This window comes from Rhea americana, unplaced genomic scaffold (assembly GCF_003343005.1).
Source record: "Rhea americana isolate MKP2758 unplaced genomic scaffold, rheAme1 scaffold_175, whole genome shotgun sequence".
In the NCBI taxonomy this organism is placed as follows: Eukaryota; Metazoa; Chordata; class Aves; order Rheiformes; family Rheidae; genus Rhea; species Rhea americana.
In genome coordinates this window covers 1,607,515-1,623,997 of record NW_028185872.1, presented here as the reverse complement: position 1 = coordinate 1,623,997, position 16,483 = coordinate 1,607,515, and the positions used below count along the sequence as shown (strand labels likewise).

General features: G+C 41.3%; 1 protein-coding gene across 3 annotated transcripts in view; it reads right to left on the bottom strand.

Annotated features, from left to right (window-relative positions):
• Positions 1 to 204: 204 nt before the first annotated feature.
• Positions 205 to 16,483, bottom strand: part of VMP1 (vacuole membrane protein 1) — a 68,438-nt gene continuing 52,159 nt past the window's right edge. For 2 of the 3 annotated variants that reach the window (XM_085301348.1, XM_085301349.1), the window contains 5 exons: positions 15,115 to 15,231; positions 12,600 to 12,661; positions 2,338 to 2,440; positions 992 to 1,027; positions 205 to 497 (listed from right to left, as the gene is read on the bottom strand). In XM_085301348.1, coding sequence (XP_085157474.1) covers positions 297 to 497; positions 992 to 1,027; positions 2,338 to 2,440; positions 12,600 to 12,661; positions 15,115 to 15,231 — 519 coding nt within the window. In that variant the 3' untranslated portion in view covers positions 205 to 296. Of the gene's footprint in view, positions 1,028 to 2,337; positions 2,441 to 12,599; positions 12,662 to 15,114; positions 15,232 to 16,483 lie in introns of all 3 variants that reach the window. The other variant, XM_085301350.1, reaches the window with a different exon arrangement.

The window sequence follows — 16,483 nt, the reverse complement described above, 5'->3', positions numbered from 1 at the left end:
TTCTACTTCCTTCTGCTAAGCAAGAAGTTCTTAAGAAGGAAAAGGGGGGGGGGAATAAAAGGAACAAAGGACTTCAGCACCATTTGTGCAGGAAGGATGCGTAAAGCATGCAATTCACAGGATTAAGGCTTAAAGAAACTAAAGAAACTGAGKATACAAAGGTGGAGAGGAGAAGAAACAGCTTAAAAAGACTGACACGAGAAATTCTGGAATGATCAAAGATGACTTTATAAAGTTTTATCTTGACTTCATTCTAAATATACAGAATAAAAAATGTCAGCTTCAGCATTTTGACATCAATTATCTCTGCCAACATCATTACGAAGTTTCAAAGGGTGGCTTTTCCAACTGAGAGCACGTGCAATGCAATGGCACACTGGAGAGTTCAGATGGAACAGCGTTACCATGACGGACATGCAAGAGTTTCTACCCAACCTGCGTTCATTTGTATACATTTTGATGGTCTTGAAAGTTATGGAAAAAGCAGAACAGCCACCCTTCAAAAAATAAAAAGTTACCTTTAGGCCAGTCTGAAAGTTAAATCAGGAATTGGAATACAGCTAAGTATTAAATCATCAGTTTTAGAAGTAATCTGGACGAACAACAGTCGTGTTAAACACCAGTTTAACATCACACTGCCCATCCCATATAATACAACTCAGACGAGTAAAGCATTTATACCTTACCTTAACATTTATAAGTTTGTCAATGAAAGGTCTGCTCTAACAGCCAAATTACTTTCAAATGAAAATCAAAATGTTATAGTTGAAAATTGATGTTAAAAAGTTTTCCCCAGTTTGGAATAATGTTGCTTTTTAAACATATGGAAAGACATGTCATTTTTCATGTCTGCTAAAGCCCATTCCAAGGGTTTTTTCCAAGCTCATTTGGTTTTTTCTTCAGAGTACATCTTCTGTTGCAGTCGTTTGGCATAGCTTTGGGCCATGGAGTTGATTATAGATAAGATAAAATAACAAACCATGACAATCACCAGTTTTTCAAACATCCATGATAGCCAGTTTTCCCCCTGAAGAAACAAAGACAAAACAAAATAAGGAGGAAAATGAAAATTAGTGGACAGTGCAAAGGAGAATTCTCCATTTCACAGGTGAAGGGGAAGAGCCTAGCCATTCTGGATTGTGCGATTTATCAAATTAAAACCAGGAACCAAGTGCAAGCTGACAGGATTCCTGCAGGTCTCTCTGTAAAGCTGACTTTAGTCCCTTGAAAGACAATACAGGAGGGGTTGCCAAATGCACTGCAGGGCAGATGATGACTCCTTGCTCATTCCTGCCTGCTAGGGAAGTGATTTATTATTCCCAGTGTTGTTTCGTCTTTGCTCACAATTCACAGGGTCCAGAGTTAGCAACCCCTCACTGGCATTCCCTGTCACCTTCGGTCCAAAGAAAACAGCAAGGTCATTGGCTAACATTTTTTTCCCCCCTCCTAAACTGCGTATACTGTGTTATCTTCCAGTTAGTATCTGATTCCTCTTTTGTCACTGGAAGTTAATGTGATGATCTCGGCAGCCCCATTTTGAGTATTTTTCTAAGGCTACACTTAACTGTTGTTTTTTGTCAAAGGAGGGCAGCAATGCACTGCACAAAAATTACTTCAATGTGCTTAAAATGCATGTGCATATCTAGTTATTCCAGCCTGATCCTCCCTAATTTAGTTTCTTTTCTGGTAAGAAATGAGCAAAGAAACATTTCTAATACTACAAGTAATAAATGAGAAGTGTTAGTGAGAGTTACATTGATTTTATTAAAAAATGCCTTAGTGTCCTAAGATCTCTCATGCTGAAACTACAAAAATGCTCTCTCCCCCTCCCCATCAAAAAGTTTTTTTGTTTTTTTTAGTACTTGGTATGAAAGCATACCTCTGCTTCTTTGTACCTTCTCCAAACACTGTATTTTGCTTTTCTTTTCGAACATTAAAGGCTTGTGATTYTGTTTCTCTTGTTGGCCATTAAGCTCCACATCCTACTGCCTTCTGAAGTATTGATGCTGCAAGCGGTTCTTTATCATTTCACATGTAAATGCAGCCTTTACTGCTTAAATTTCTTTTTCAAAGCAGGCATGCTAATACAGATTCAAGACCAGACACTGGTCTTGGTTTATTGTTTCCTTCACTCTCCAAGAGGTCTCAGTCCAGTTGCACACAATTACAGTATTATTTTTAATTCCCAGCTGCTTTAAAATGAGTTTTTTAACTCTTCCCTGGGCCACTGCAAATCTTTGGAAATCGGGATCCTGAGTTAAATCAGCAAAACTGACAAGCCAAAGGAGAGCAAGAACAGGGCAGAGGTGACGGGGAGGAGGCAGGGAAGCGACTTACCTGGGGTACGCCACTGTCGGGCTTGTGGTGAAGTTTTATCCGCTGAGCTTCCAAGTATTCTTGAAATGGCTTCTGAAGAGAAGGACCTATACTTGGAATAGCACTGATGCAAAGTTCATCCCAGAGAACAAGACAAAATAGAGGAGGAAAACAAAAACAAAAAAAATTTTTTTTTTTTTTAACTTACCACTTTGACCCAAACAGAACAAAGTTCAGATTGAGCTACAGCTCAGAAGGGCATTGCTACTTAGGCAAATAGATAACTATGTAATAAAGTATATTTTAACTTTTCATCTGACACTGCTGGAACGGACATATATTTCCCCCGATCCTCTGGGAAAAAAAAAATCTGTTTAAAAGCAAAAAGAAAAAAAAAAAAAATCAGAGCAGATCAGTGATGACAGACTAGGGGTAGCAGGGGAAGAAGCTGTGAGCTGCAGCATTTCCTTAAAGCCGAGAGCCGCCAGCTGCGGCTGTGCACTGCTGCAGCGCTGCGAATAAAATGAATGACTTCTCCGAAGCCCCACATTTATCACCAGCAGTTCCTGTAAGAACTGGTTTGAACCGATTAATAAGGAAATGACTTGTGCTTGTGTCATCCCCGAGTTAAAAAAGAAACTGCTCGCGCGGTGACTCGGCCCCGTCCCCCCGGCGGAGCCGGCCCCTTTCGCGGACTAAGTCCTTATTAGGCCAAGCCGTGCGTCATCCCTGCCCCAAAAGAGCGGGGGGGAGGGGGGGGGCGGCGCTGCGAGCCCCGCCCGGGCCGCTCCGCGCTCCGCGCACCCCGCTCCGCGCTCCGCGCAGCGCCCGCCGCCGCGCCCCGCCTCGGCGTCCCGGAGCTCGCGGCGGGCTTGGGGGGCCGCGAGCCCCCTGCCCGCCCTTCGCTGCGGGCTCTCAGCGCGGGCGGCGCGCAGGATCTCCGCGGGGAGGGGCGGAGAGCCTCGGGGCATCTTCAAAAAACCGCCGAACTGGTACCCGGACAAAAATCTCGGCCAGCAAAAGCGCTGGCGAGAACGGCAGCGCCCAGCGCTCCCGGGCTCTCACCCCGGCACTCACCACGGAAAACTTGCCGTCGCTGACAAATCCCTCCTTATTGTCAAAAACTGAGATGCTGGGGTCTTCTGCTTTGAAAAATTAGGATGGTCTTCAACATGAAAAAAAGTTATCTAAGCGCGTACTACAAAAATTGCTACGATTTTGAATCTTTACACTATTACTATAGGGAGGATCATCTCCCTTCCGGGAGCACTAGATCTCTAACATTAGTTTCCTCAATCTCCCCTTTTTGACATGACATCCCCTTTTCCTGGTTAAAGCTGAGTTCAGAAAGAACAGCTAATATTTAAAGCTTAAGAAAATGAGAAAACGCACAGATTGAAGAAAACGTAGCTCACTTAAATCTCTTTCTCTTTCCTTCACGAGACAAGAGCAAATAGTTTTTTTCTGAACACGTTCACAAGCCAAAAAAAAAAAAAGAAAGTTTCCCTCCTCATGATTCAAACGATGATACAAACGGGTGAGTAAAAATTTTTTGCCTGAACTGGTAAAATTTCACCAAAATAAGCACCAACACTAAAGCACATCAATTACATATTTTACAAATGAGCAGGTCAACCTCTACAAGCGATTCCCAGCTTTTCCGAACGCTCCCGTAAGAATCTGACTCTGCTTGTGGTAAAAAGTCTCCTAATGACTCGCTGATCAGTACGAGTCACGGTTTTAAAAACAAGTACGTTTTGGGGTATCTTTTCTTTTTCAAATGGCATCTGGAAGCCTAAGAAAGCCACTGAGAGGTAATACTTTACTTTTACACCTTTGCATGAATACGAAATTAGGAATATTTAAATGATGAGAGATGAATGATTAACAGGACGGTTGGTCAAATTCCTCCATGTTTTTCCCGGAAAACTGAACTAAGTCAGTGCCCAAGTAACATTAAACAGCCGAACAAGACATGAAAACCAAGCTCAGACRGCTTCAAGAGATCCTAGTGCATCACCTCTGTATTTCAACATTTTCTCACTAAAAATATGTGGGTTTTTTTACTTTGTAAGCATGACTTAAGGATTTAAGTGCTCAGCATTCATTCTATTAAAGCTGGTTTTGAAGACCTGTAAGATCCTGAATGCAAGGACCTTGGTCTCTAAAAGCCTGCAATACTCTGCACATTAGTGAAGACTTTAATACTAAAAAAGTGTATACTTTCAAGTGCATTAGGAATAAAATGTAGCACAGTAACACACAGAATATAGAATTCTACATGCATCTACAGTATAAAAACAAAGTCATCATCTCATTGTAGGGGTCAATTTTGGTTCGTTCTTGTAGTCTTTCAAAAAAGTTCAGTCATTTAATCCACCAGCTGATGTTTTTATCACCAACTAGCCAAAGGGGAAAATCACCTTATTGCATACTCCAGATCTAAAAGTCTTAGAAGTCTTACACTAAAAAAAAAAAAAAAAAAAGTTTTAAATTTATTTATTTACAAACAAGATGTATCCCCCAAACATGGGCAGGGAAATTCAACTCACTAACCCTGCTGTTATCAAAGGGGGAGCAGGGGAGACTTCAGACTGAAATTTCAAGGGTTGCCGCCGCGAGCCAGGCGCAGGTCCCGAGGCGGAAGGACTAGATCTGCATCATAACTCGGCGCCGCTTCGCAGTGACTTTAAGACACCTCTCCAACAGACCAGTGCAGTTTCAGGAGGCGACATGCAAACCACAGGCACAGTCGCACATCCGACTAAACAAAGGAAGATGCCGGAAGATAACCCTATTTGTAGAAAAATCTCAAACTAATTCCTGGCATTTTCTATTGAGAATAAAGCCTCTTGTCTTCCAAAGAAAGAGTACGAGAGAATAAGAGAATAAAAGGACCCTGAGCTTAGCTCACGCACCCTTTGCAGTCTCTGCCACACCAGACCAAGCCCCCAACCGCACTAACCCCCGACCCTCCTTCTTTGGGGCTTAAGACGCAGGTCTCGGGAGCTGCTGCAGGACGGCAATTAAAAGGGAGGCCGGGGGGAAGAAAGTAAAGTCATTTCCTATGAGTTGTCCACCAAATTAAGCAATGAAATGTATTTCCCCAGTTGCTATCCGTTGTTCTTCGTGGATTTTGCAGTTACTCAGTGACAGGGATGCTCTGCCAGGAAGCGAGGCACCRCTCTAGCGTAGTCTCCCCATCCAGGGCATTTTATTGGAAAGACTGAAGAGACTAGCYAGAGTTTTAAAATAATCTTTAGGAAAAAAAAAAAAAGTATGATTTTTTTTTTTAGAAAAATACATACGTTTCTGAAGAAATTCTGATTCACAAGAGATTTCAGTAACAGCTAACATTTTTAAACCAAAACTTTTAGTTTTTAATATATTCTGACCCTATGCTGAAGTCAAATGTTTCATGAGCATTTGAAACTCAGACTACAAACTGTGCTAAATGCTGAAGTGCAGTTCTGTATCAAATGCTGCAGTTCTGCATCTTTGTGCCAGCAAAGAGTGATCAGACCCACAATTTAGAATATAAAGTTCCCATCTTATAAACACCTCTGAACATGTGCATTTCTGCCTGCTTTTCCAGAAGAGAAGTGTTAGAATTAGGAAGTATTTTAAGAAACACTGAAGTTACCATCATAGACCCACATTTAGGAACATTAATAGGGTGTTAATTAAAGTTTCTCATTTGTAACAGATCTCAAACAGCAAGTGATTAAGCAGCTGATTAAGCAGTTCTGAAGCTCCATTTATTTAGATGGAAGCTAAAAACGTAGGTAAGGACTTCAGCAGCATTCAGCTGAGCATTTTATTCTCTACTCAGCAGCTTCTATGCACAGCTAAAATCAGCCCCTCAGTGGCGATGACCAAGAATCCTTAAGCACTAAAGGTCTGAAAAYATGGAAGTCTGTTTTATCATGAAAAAAATCTGAAGGGAAATGAGAAGCCTAATAACGAATAYGGGGTGGGAGCAGCCCGGCGCTCCAAAGCCATCGTTGGAGAGGTGACGCAATATTGAGTCAGAATCCCATTTTATGCATGATCTCTCTAATATTCACAGCCATTCACTTAGAAAGACCGTTTAACTATTAACCAGTGGATCGATTTTGTCAGCCTCCTTAGCTACCAAGCRCATGCAATCTGTCCTTGCTCAGTAAAGCTGTCTGGCAGGGCTTGGGGACCAGCGGTGTTGCACGCGGTTTGCTACGGTTCAGCTTTTTGGGCTAGTACAGCTATGGAAAAGCATCCTTTTAGGAAGTGCTTGGACTACAGTTCAAAATAAACGCAATAGGGACCTAATGTTTTAAGTTAATCCCCCCAAAAAAGACTAAAAGGAAAAATTCCTTGTGCACGTTGTGAGCACAAACCACGTACGCATGGAGGATCTCATCCTGCTGCCCTGCAGCGAGCGCGGCCTAAGGCCAGAGATGATCTCTGTCTACAGAAAAGGCAGTTAAGTGGCACTGAAGAATGTGATGCACTGAAGGACGGAGCGTGCTGGTATGGGCTCTTCTCTTCCAGCACCTCCCCTTTATTTTATTTTATTTTTTTTTTTGAATCAAGCTATTCACCGCTAGGCCACAGGGTCAAAGCAAAGGCTTTCACCTTCCCAACAAGCACGCAAAACCACCCCCACGAAAGCACAGGCAGCAGCCAGCCCTCCCACGCTTGAGTTTCTCTCCCTTGGATTCACATTTCTTTCAACATTCCCCTTCAAGAACACAAGAAAAATCCACCTGGCAGCTCAAAAGCAATAAGGCACTTAGTAAAAGTCACTATATTTGGTTTTCTTAGCTGTCCCTCCCTCAAAARGAGCTAGCAATTTTGCTCCTACATGGCACTGATCTCTCTGAAAAGTGTTATAGATTCTTGAAAAAAAATGATGCCAACGTTTTCTTGCCCCTGGCCACTTTGCAAAGCTGGTGGATTCGCGCAGCGGGTTCACACAGAGCAGAGCACCTTTCCTCCGCAAGCTATCTGAACCTGCAATGGTTAATTTTTTTCCAGACAGTGATCTAAACAGGCTTAACGGTTAGTATTTTAATGAGCTGTCATTTCCTGTGCTGATAAAGATTCTCACAGTATTTAAACCATCCGTTTCCCTGAGGCTCGACCAATGCCCAGCGGCTGCGCGCGGTGAGTCAGATCGGCCCTCGGCCTCCGGCCTGACTCAGCCGGGGCCGCGCGGCGCCGCAGCAGCCGGGCTGGGGGCAGCCGGTCCCCGAAGCGCGGTGGCCGTCGCCCCCGGCCGCCACTCCTCCCGCCGCCCCGCGGCTTCCGAGCCCTTGGGGAAACGCGGATGTTACCCGCGTGCAGCGTGCTAAAACTGCTGCAAATAAATGTGATTTACGGCCAGGATCAGCAAAACCGTTTGGGGGGCTGAAAGGCTGCTTTAGTAGATGCGCTTTGGTTTTACAAGTTCAAAAAATAATAAAACTTATTTGACTATTAGTACGTTACAATTGCTGCACGTCTGAGCACACTTACACCTGGAGCCACGCTCCAACACCCATGTCGTCCAAGCTGCCACCAAAGCTTTTTTCCTTCGGATATTCTGTTATGCTAAAATCAAAGCTTTCAAAAATGGGAATTGCAACATATCTTTGAACTGTTGGTTCGTAACTCTGCTCACCATTGCTCTTCGCAAGGAAACCTCTCCCCTGTTGGCGGATTAAAGATCCAGCACAATTTCTGTACCCAACTTCAAAAAACCCCCAAAGCCCTTGGCTTGCTCASAGGTTAAACCCTACAAGCCTTTTGCAAGTAAACATTCACAATTCGGTTGTGACCCACTGGAAGCTTTTCGACACCAAAGCTGCTCCGACTCCACTCGCCTCCGTGTCCCCTGCAAGAGGCTCGAGCCCTGCTCCTGCCGCGGGCCGGCGCACCGGGGCGCRCGTGGGGCGCAGCGCCGCGGCCGCGAGCTGAGGGCTCCGCAGAGAGCCGGCAATCGCAGCCGGGGACTCGCCTGGCGCGGGCACAGCCGACGGCTGCTGCAGCCCTTTCCGTCACTGGCTTTNGCGGGCACAGCCGACGGCTGCTGCAGCCCTTTCCGTCACTGGCTTTGCCCGACTTACCTACTAACCTAAACCTACATTGCAAACTATTTTTTTGGGGGGTGGGGGGGAGCAATCTTTAAGTGGCAAAATTTCTAGCTGTATCAGTCACCATAGTTTATTTGTGTTTTTTTCCCCCCATAAAATGCACATCATGCTCCTTACAAGAACCAGCTGAGATTAAGCCATGAAGCAAAGAACTACAGCGYAAGAAACAGCAGCAGCCTCGGCCGGTAAAGGCACCGGCTCAAGCGCACGGCGCCAGAAGCCAGGTTTTCCTTTCAGACGTGTGCTCGTTCAACCTGGCCTGCACAGCTGACAACCGTGAAAATTTGGTCCACGGAAAACACCAGATTAAGAACCTGCTCCAAAGCATGGGTATTTTGGGGTAGATGTTCGGGTCTGAGTTAGGCTTYGCACAGCGCTAACAGGGCTCATGCGTCTCACCAGCAGAGCACAGTACTGACAACTTTTAAAATCTGTGGAAGCATGCAAATCACTGACTTATATTTAAACTTCAAATTAGTTTGTTGACTCAGTTCATTTACTCACTGACTATATCAGTTTCTACTTCTCCAGTTAGCAGAGCCTCGCTTGCCCCAGGCAGCCGCTCACTCATTTTGCTAAAACCAGGCCACACTCGACAGATCCTACGGGCGCTGCTCGGCCGCAAAACCCAGCGCCCTGCCTCCGAGCAGCTCTCCCAGGATCTCTTACCAAACCCTCTGCAGCCTACGCGACATTACTGCAAGACAGCAGCAGYCGAGGGGAATCCCTCTGCCCGGAGGGTGCGATTTGTCCCCCACGAGGACACCGAGTCGTTTCACTTGCTGCCTCTGAGATGAGGGCCAGGAGGTGTCTGTCGTGGTATCAAACACGCTTATGCGTTTTGCAGATCTCCACTGGAAGTTCTAGAGTTCTTATTAGCTCATTAGCACAAAAATYGAACAAAGCATAAAAAAAAGAGCCTAGATTTTCCTTCTGAACATTTGCCCAGAAACAAGGCACCTAGACGCTTCTGTGGATGGTGAACGCTCCGACACTCTCCCTTCAGCAGCTCGGGGACCGTTCTYGATCCACATTTGAAACTGCCACTTCAGAGAAAACACGATCGTGCTCACAAGCAATACGCTTAGTGCGACTCCATAAACAATCCCGCAGCTGTAGGCTTAAAAAGAAATTTTAAATGGAAAGATTTGAAAGCCAGAAGAAAACCCACAACACACGATGATTAAACATTTTAAATGGGCTAACTTTGGCCTAAAACCAACACTTAAGTATATTACATGGATGACCAGTAAGTTAAACTCATCTGTAAGTCACGGAAAACAAGACGAAAGTCTCATACACCCTTTTTTCCCACACAGAGCTTATGCAAGTAATACAACCTGAGAGAAAACATTATCCTCTTTTAGCATTTTCGACAGCAATAACGCAATTTCCAAAGCGTTAACTGGTCGAACAGGTTGGTAATTGTGGGCCTCGTGCGAGCCACCAGCACCTCTGAAACCCTCTCCGGCTTTGGTTTCAAGCCTCCCACTGGCTTCGGTTTCCTCAGTCCCTCCGCGTCCCTTCTCCTCGCTGCCCCGACCGGGCTCCCGCCACCCCGGCGTCCTGCAGCCCGGCTGCCGTGCGCCTTGCCACCACCCGTCCCTCCGAGCACGTTTCACGCTGGATACTGCCAACAGTTAATTTTTTTTTTGAGAACACCAGCCATCTCAATTTCCTGTCACATCTATTTTTCTTTTCCTCCTCTTAYATTTAGTTAATAGAAAGAGTATTTCAGGATCTCTTTGCAATGGAGACGTAGGCAATGAAAGCGTAAAATCCAAGTACTCTAAACTATAACAGAAAACCTGCTTATGGCAGGTTTAGTATGCAGTGCAAGCAGCATCTGGAAATCGAAGCAAACAACTATTGAGCTGTGGAAAAGATCTGCAGGTGAATCAGTTTTACTATTATTTTTTGAGACTYAGTTACCAAAAAAACCTGTTTGGCCAAGAAAATCAAATATTACGAGACCTTAATTCTCTGATGCTTCAGCTTAATCTTCTGTCTAGATTTCAATTATCCTCTATATTAATATGTTCATTATTTTAAAGTATTGTGCTTAGACATTTGCTAATGTGCAAAAGCAATATCCCAGGCAAAAGTGGCAAGTCRAATTGAGGGACAGGATTTGATTAAAATAAAGTTACTGACCATCAAACACAGACATATTTTAATTTAATACTAACAGTTTTAAGGCAAGCTATTGTTTAACATGTTCTGTACTCCACTCTAAAAAGAAATTGCTGAGGTAATGCTAGCAGACGGTTTGAGAAAAGTCAACGCTACCGGGACATTCCAAAAATCCTTCTGTCTCCCGAGAACATTTTTTAACTCTGACATCAACCATCTAATAAAGTCTGAATCCAGCAGAGGTCTTGTGAATGCATTCTAAGTAATTTGATGCAAAATTATCTCCAAGACAGATGAAGTAGGAAAAAACTACTAGTTTTGGCTCAAAGACTGCAGGAGAGCAAAACTTTGGAAATACACCTAGCTTACTAGCAGCACTGATCAAAAATAAAGTAGTAAATTGCTTGGAATGTTAGTGGTAAGAAAAGCTAATGAATGATTGTTACGAGTAGCCACTTGTTTTTTTTTTTCTTTCTTTCCTTTTTTTTTTTCCTTAAATGTTCAAAGCAACAAATTCATTTTGAAGTTTGTTACAAACCAGACTCCCAATCAGAAGATCAGGAAGTAATAAAGTCCGGATCTGTTTCATTAATGAAATGCCCTAGAAGGTCTTTTCTGACACTGTTTTCCCTTTGTAAAGCATTCCTACTTCAAGTTTCCATATTTCAAAAGCAGTTATTTCCAGACGTTCCTGTCCTGAAACTGTTCTTGCGGAGTGTGGGTTTTTTGGTGTTAATGTGAACTGAGCTATTTCAGTTCAGGCAGCAAAGGATCTATCAATATGCCTCATACAACAAGYGAAAGGCCTTGGAAAAATAAAAACACCTTAGAATTTATTTTATCTTGGGATATCTATATTAGGTATCTAATAAAAAAAAAAAGTTTTGTTTAAATGTCAGAGAATCATATTTAAAACTTTAAACCTGCATTCCTGACATTAYAGGAATCTAATCAGAAAAAAGGTAGCGGCTTTTCCTCCCGAGTACATGACTGTTCCTTGAACAATTAAGTACAATTCTGTTATGCAGTACTGAATGACTCTATCTAGTTGCATACATTTAAGATTAATGAGCTGTACATTTTGTCTCTGAACAGTTTCATGAATTGCTTCATGGTTAAAGAGGCATCGCTGAGATCATATTTGTTGAATTACCAGGCAGGAAGTGTAACATCAGCAATGGAATTTAAAATGACACATATTTGACAACCAAACAGGTAGATACGAGGCAAAAGCCTAGCACTTGATCATCAATTTCCAATTTTCATTCAAACCCTGGGGCAACACAGAAATACGTAGATCTAAATTATCTTTTTTTGTTTGTTTATTTGTTTAACTGTTATCTGGGTTCTGCTCTACTTTCTATTTGAAATTAACATTTTTACTAAAAAAAAAAAAAAAAAAAAAAAAAAAAAAAAAAAAAAAAAAAAGAAAAAAAAAAAAAAAAAAAAAAAAGTCTGTTGCTGAAGACCTTTCAGTCCAGAAAAAAGACAAGCTTTCTCAAAATAGGAACAATTTAGACACAAAATCTGTGATCTCACCTATTAAAAAACAAGTTTAACAGAATGGAGACACCATTCTATACATTGAGCTTTTGATTCTGATACTTCATAAGACATTTAATATTTTAAGTGTGCGAGGTCAAATTATAGAAAACATTTATCAGCCACTTTGGACATAGCATAAATCACAAYAGTTCTCATTTTTTTTGTCATGGGATCACATGCAGCATTGAAGGAAGTCAATAAAAAACAATCTATTTGCAGCTAAAAATGTTGCAGTCTATAATTGGAATAGTTGTATCTTATTTCTGGGTGAAAGCTAAACGTAGGTATTATATACTCAGGTCATCTGACCTTCAGTGCTATTATGTTTCTTGAAGTACTCCAAGCCTTTGAGGTGAGGAATGAAGTTGCAAATTAGCTGTTGGTAAAAGCTTGCACTTAAAAGTAAAGCACAATTTTCAGCACATCTGATTTGACTCCTCCAGTATTTTTCCACTTAATGAGCGAAGATATTAATGCGTTAGAGTTACTCACCCGATTAGGGACACCATCTGCTCCACTATATGTTTGCTGAATGTTATAATAACGAAAAGTTTCTGTCGGAAGGAAAACATCAGTTAGAGAAATGTTTGATCAAAAGGGAAGCAAAGACAATGGAGTACGACAATTTACGTTCCTTTCCAATTAAACAGATTCTCCTGCACTTACAGATAGTTTTCCCTCCACTTTTCTTTCAAAGTCCTTATTTTTTTCAATACTATTTTCAAGAAGCAGCAGAACAGGGGAAAGCTGTTTACTCTATTACTCTATTTCCTCATAGATTTCATTTCTTGCAATGTTTTTGCAGCTTATGTTACTAACCATTTGCATCCTCCCCAAACTTAAATTCCCAGAAGCTCAAGGTCACTTTACTCCATCAACAATGTTTTAATGGAAAAACAGTCATCACTCTGCAGAAAAATTCACATCCCCTTACACACAAGCACATGTACTTAAAGATCACAACAGTGAAAATAATGAATCTTTTAGCCGCTAGTTTATGTGCTCCAGAGAGAAACGTAACAAAGAAATATTTAAAGAACAAAATAAGAGCCTTTGAGTACCTATCTGTTCAAAAAAAATATCACTTAATTATTATCACTTATTATTATTGCTCTAATGCAGTAGATTACTTGAAAYAGAGTAATTTTAACATAAGAGAATTCTAACATGAGTGATTTTGCATAAAATGCAAATGCCTGTAATCTTACACTCATTTCACTTATAAAATACATTAAAGTTTTATTAAAATAGCTTTTGCTAGGTCTTTTGTCACATTTGATAGCTTGTTCATTTGCAAAGAGTGACCAAGACCGTGTGTACACACACACAGTTCCCATAGTCTCCTTAAATCAATTTAAACATGACCTAATGAGAAGAGCATTCACTAGTCTGGGAATAAGGGATGTGACTAGAACTACACAAAACGATTTTGTGGTCCAGAGGAAGAGGCCAGTTAAAAGCAGCTCCAGGATGGCCACTACATCAGAGTCACTGGCTTCCTGTCTAAAGAAAGATTTCATTAAAAGTCTTTCCACGACTGTTACATTTCCTAAATTCCCAATTACACCAAGATCACTACAAAAAAAATCAAGGCTATTGCACAACTATATGCCGGAAGTAAAACATCACCGAAAACAAAATTCTCATAGCTAAACATTACAAAATGAAATGATTTACCAGCTGTACAAGACACCAGGAAATATTTGTTGCTTACATTAMATCTGAGTGTAGAGCACTATAAATTACATAGCAAACATTCTCCTAGCTAAAYAAGGCAAATAAAATAATAAAGGGAATATTACACAAGTACTATTTCACTTGAGTCTTTTCTACGTTGCCAGACCAAATTCTAACTTTACACTTATTTAAAAGCAGAAGTGTTCAAGATTAAGTGTGAAGAAAAAGTAGTCTTATCACAGTACATGAAACAATTTTCAGAGCCATTTATCTTCCGTTTCAACATTGTACAAAGTAAAATAACTATTTACAAAAAAAATGGGCATAAAAAGGGTTGAAGATTGAAGTTTTCTATTTAGGACAGAAGGAAGAGATTTTCAAGGAGTTTGAGGAGAGTACTAGAAGAGTAATCTTACACTTCTGCTAGCTCCTGCTATTTTAATGTAGTGACAGCAAACATTTCCAAGCAGCGCAGCTACAGGCACTGCACCAGCACTATGGAGACGCTTGGGGGGGGGGGGGGGGAAGCCCCAGCTGAGAACACTGGTTCTAATTAATACAAATCAAGTGATATAGTTCATGATATAGCACTATCTAAAGACACTGCCACCAGTAAACAATCCTCAGGGAATCAGTCCTTCATCCTGTGTCGGACAAAATAGTGACACATTTTAAAAGTGAGACTCAACATTTTTGAAAGCAACCTGAAATTCTGATTGTCAAATTCAGAGCATCCTGAAGGCTTTAAGTTAGCTACAAAAACTGAACAGGCCCTCACTGAAATCAGGCCCACTTAAAATATCSTGGATCAACTACCCCTAAAATTACTAACCACGCTCAAAAATTATGGTCAATCCGCCCTCCAACATACCCTCAGACTGCTTTCTGCAAAAAGCAGGACCTGAAAGGACTGGGATTTTCTTTACGCATTAAACTGAGATAAAAAGAGAACATTAAAAAGTACTGCTTAGCTGGTAAAGACTAGTTGTAATGCTCTTTGAAATGAGTATTTGTTACCAAAAAGGCAAGTTCATTATTAGTATGAAGTCCTTTCAGTCTGGTAAAAACCGTAGGTAAATAACTTGGCTAACCACCAATTTCCTGAGTGGTGTAGGCAGCGAGCTCATTAGCTTGTTGCCATAAATTATTCAGTTGCCTAAGTTTTGAGCATAAGAAGCCCAGCAGATCCTTTATTGTAAATCCTTTGCACCAAATTAATTTCCATTACTGCAGGTCAGGAAGGGAGACTCCAGAATTCACTATGAGGTACCGCCGTGCAAGAGGCCTCTACGAAAGAAGCCCCCACGCCACGATGGAGGCATCTACTTGCCTGGATGTGCATTTTAATTACTGCCTTCCCAATCAGGGTCGCACCAAAGAAGGTCCAGAAGGGAACCAGGAAGTGTCCGCATGTTATGCCAGCCAGGTCAAACAGCGGGTTTGGAATCTAGGAAAGGCAAGGAAAAGAAGTTCATGAATTGGAGCATTTAACCCAGAAACAAATAGGATCGTTACAGACTTTGAAAAATGAACGTTTTCCCCTTATTCAACTTCATCCAAAAACTTGATCTTGTGYCTCAATACTTACAAAAATGTTAGTGTTACACCACATAACTTAAATCTCAGGGATTCAGCTAGACAGTGTCCCAGACAATTCCATTCTGATGGTCCCTCCTTAGCCTTAGGATTATAAAAAAGCTGACAAAAAGAAGTTTTCCATGTGAAATGCACAGAAACCACAGTAAAGCCATTTTGAGTGATTTATCAAATTTTCTCACTGACAAGCACATTGCTCCTGAAAGCCAGTGTTCAGAACGATTCCCAAAGATTTCCATCTGAAAAAGTGCATTAAAACCTGGCATTTACAGTCATATGTATCCAGTTTAAAAGCAYTGATTAGATTTTATTAAGCATGTGCATTTAAATTAAAATTAAAAGTTTTTTTTTTATTATTGTTAAACCTTTGACTTGACATTTGGTATTGTGATACTATCGGTAAAGTATTTTTGAAATTAAACCAAGAAAGTATCAGAATTCCAACCTTGCACACTTCGCATGCAGTCCAGGGCAGACTGTCTGGGTAAACACATGGGGTGTATTTAATTTAGAATAGCAGTATGCTACCCTGCTAACATCCCAAGTTATTTGTGTTGTTTTGCTACCCAAACAAATAAAAAAAAAAAATAAAAAAAAAAAAAAAAAAAAAAAAAAAAAAAAAAAAAAAAAAAAAAAAGAAAAAGAAAAAATCCTTTGCAACTGAATGGAAATCTGAAATCTGTGAGAATGCTTATGTGGGTTATGCTTAACTGTTACAGACTAGTAATTCAAATTTATGAGCACCCACACCACCACCTGCATAGGAAGAAATCTGAAACGGTCTCTAATCATGCCCTGAAACGGTCTCTAAACATGCCCCGCTGCAGCTAAAATGACTCTTTACCGCTGGCAGCTGTCTTGGGCGTAGAAGGTGAGTCAATGATTTACTTACGCCGCAGCCAGATAACTGCTCTTCTGAGCCAAGTCTGCTCTAGGTATTAAGCAGGTCTTATTTATTTATTTATTTATTTATTTAGGTAAAGTAACAGTATATTTTAATTACTGTATTCATTTCACTGTAGAGGGGGCAATATGCTTTAGCTAGGGGGAACTGCAGGTATCACAAACAGATTAAACATATTGCTGTAAAAAAAATTATTTAA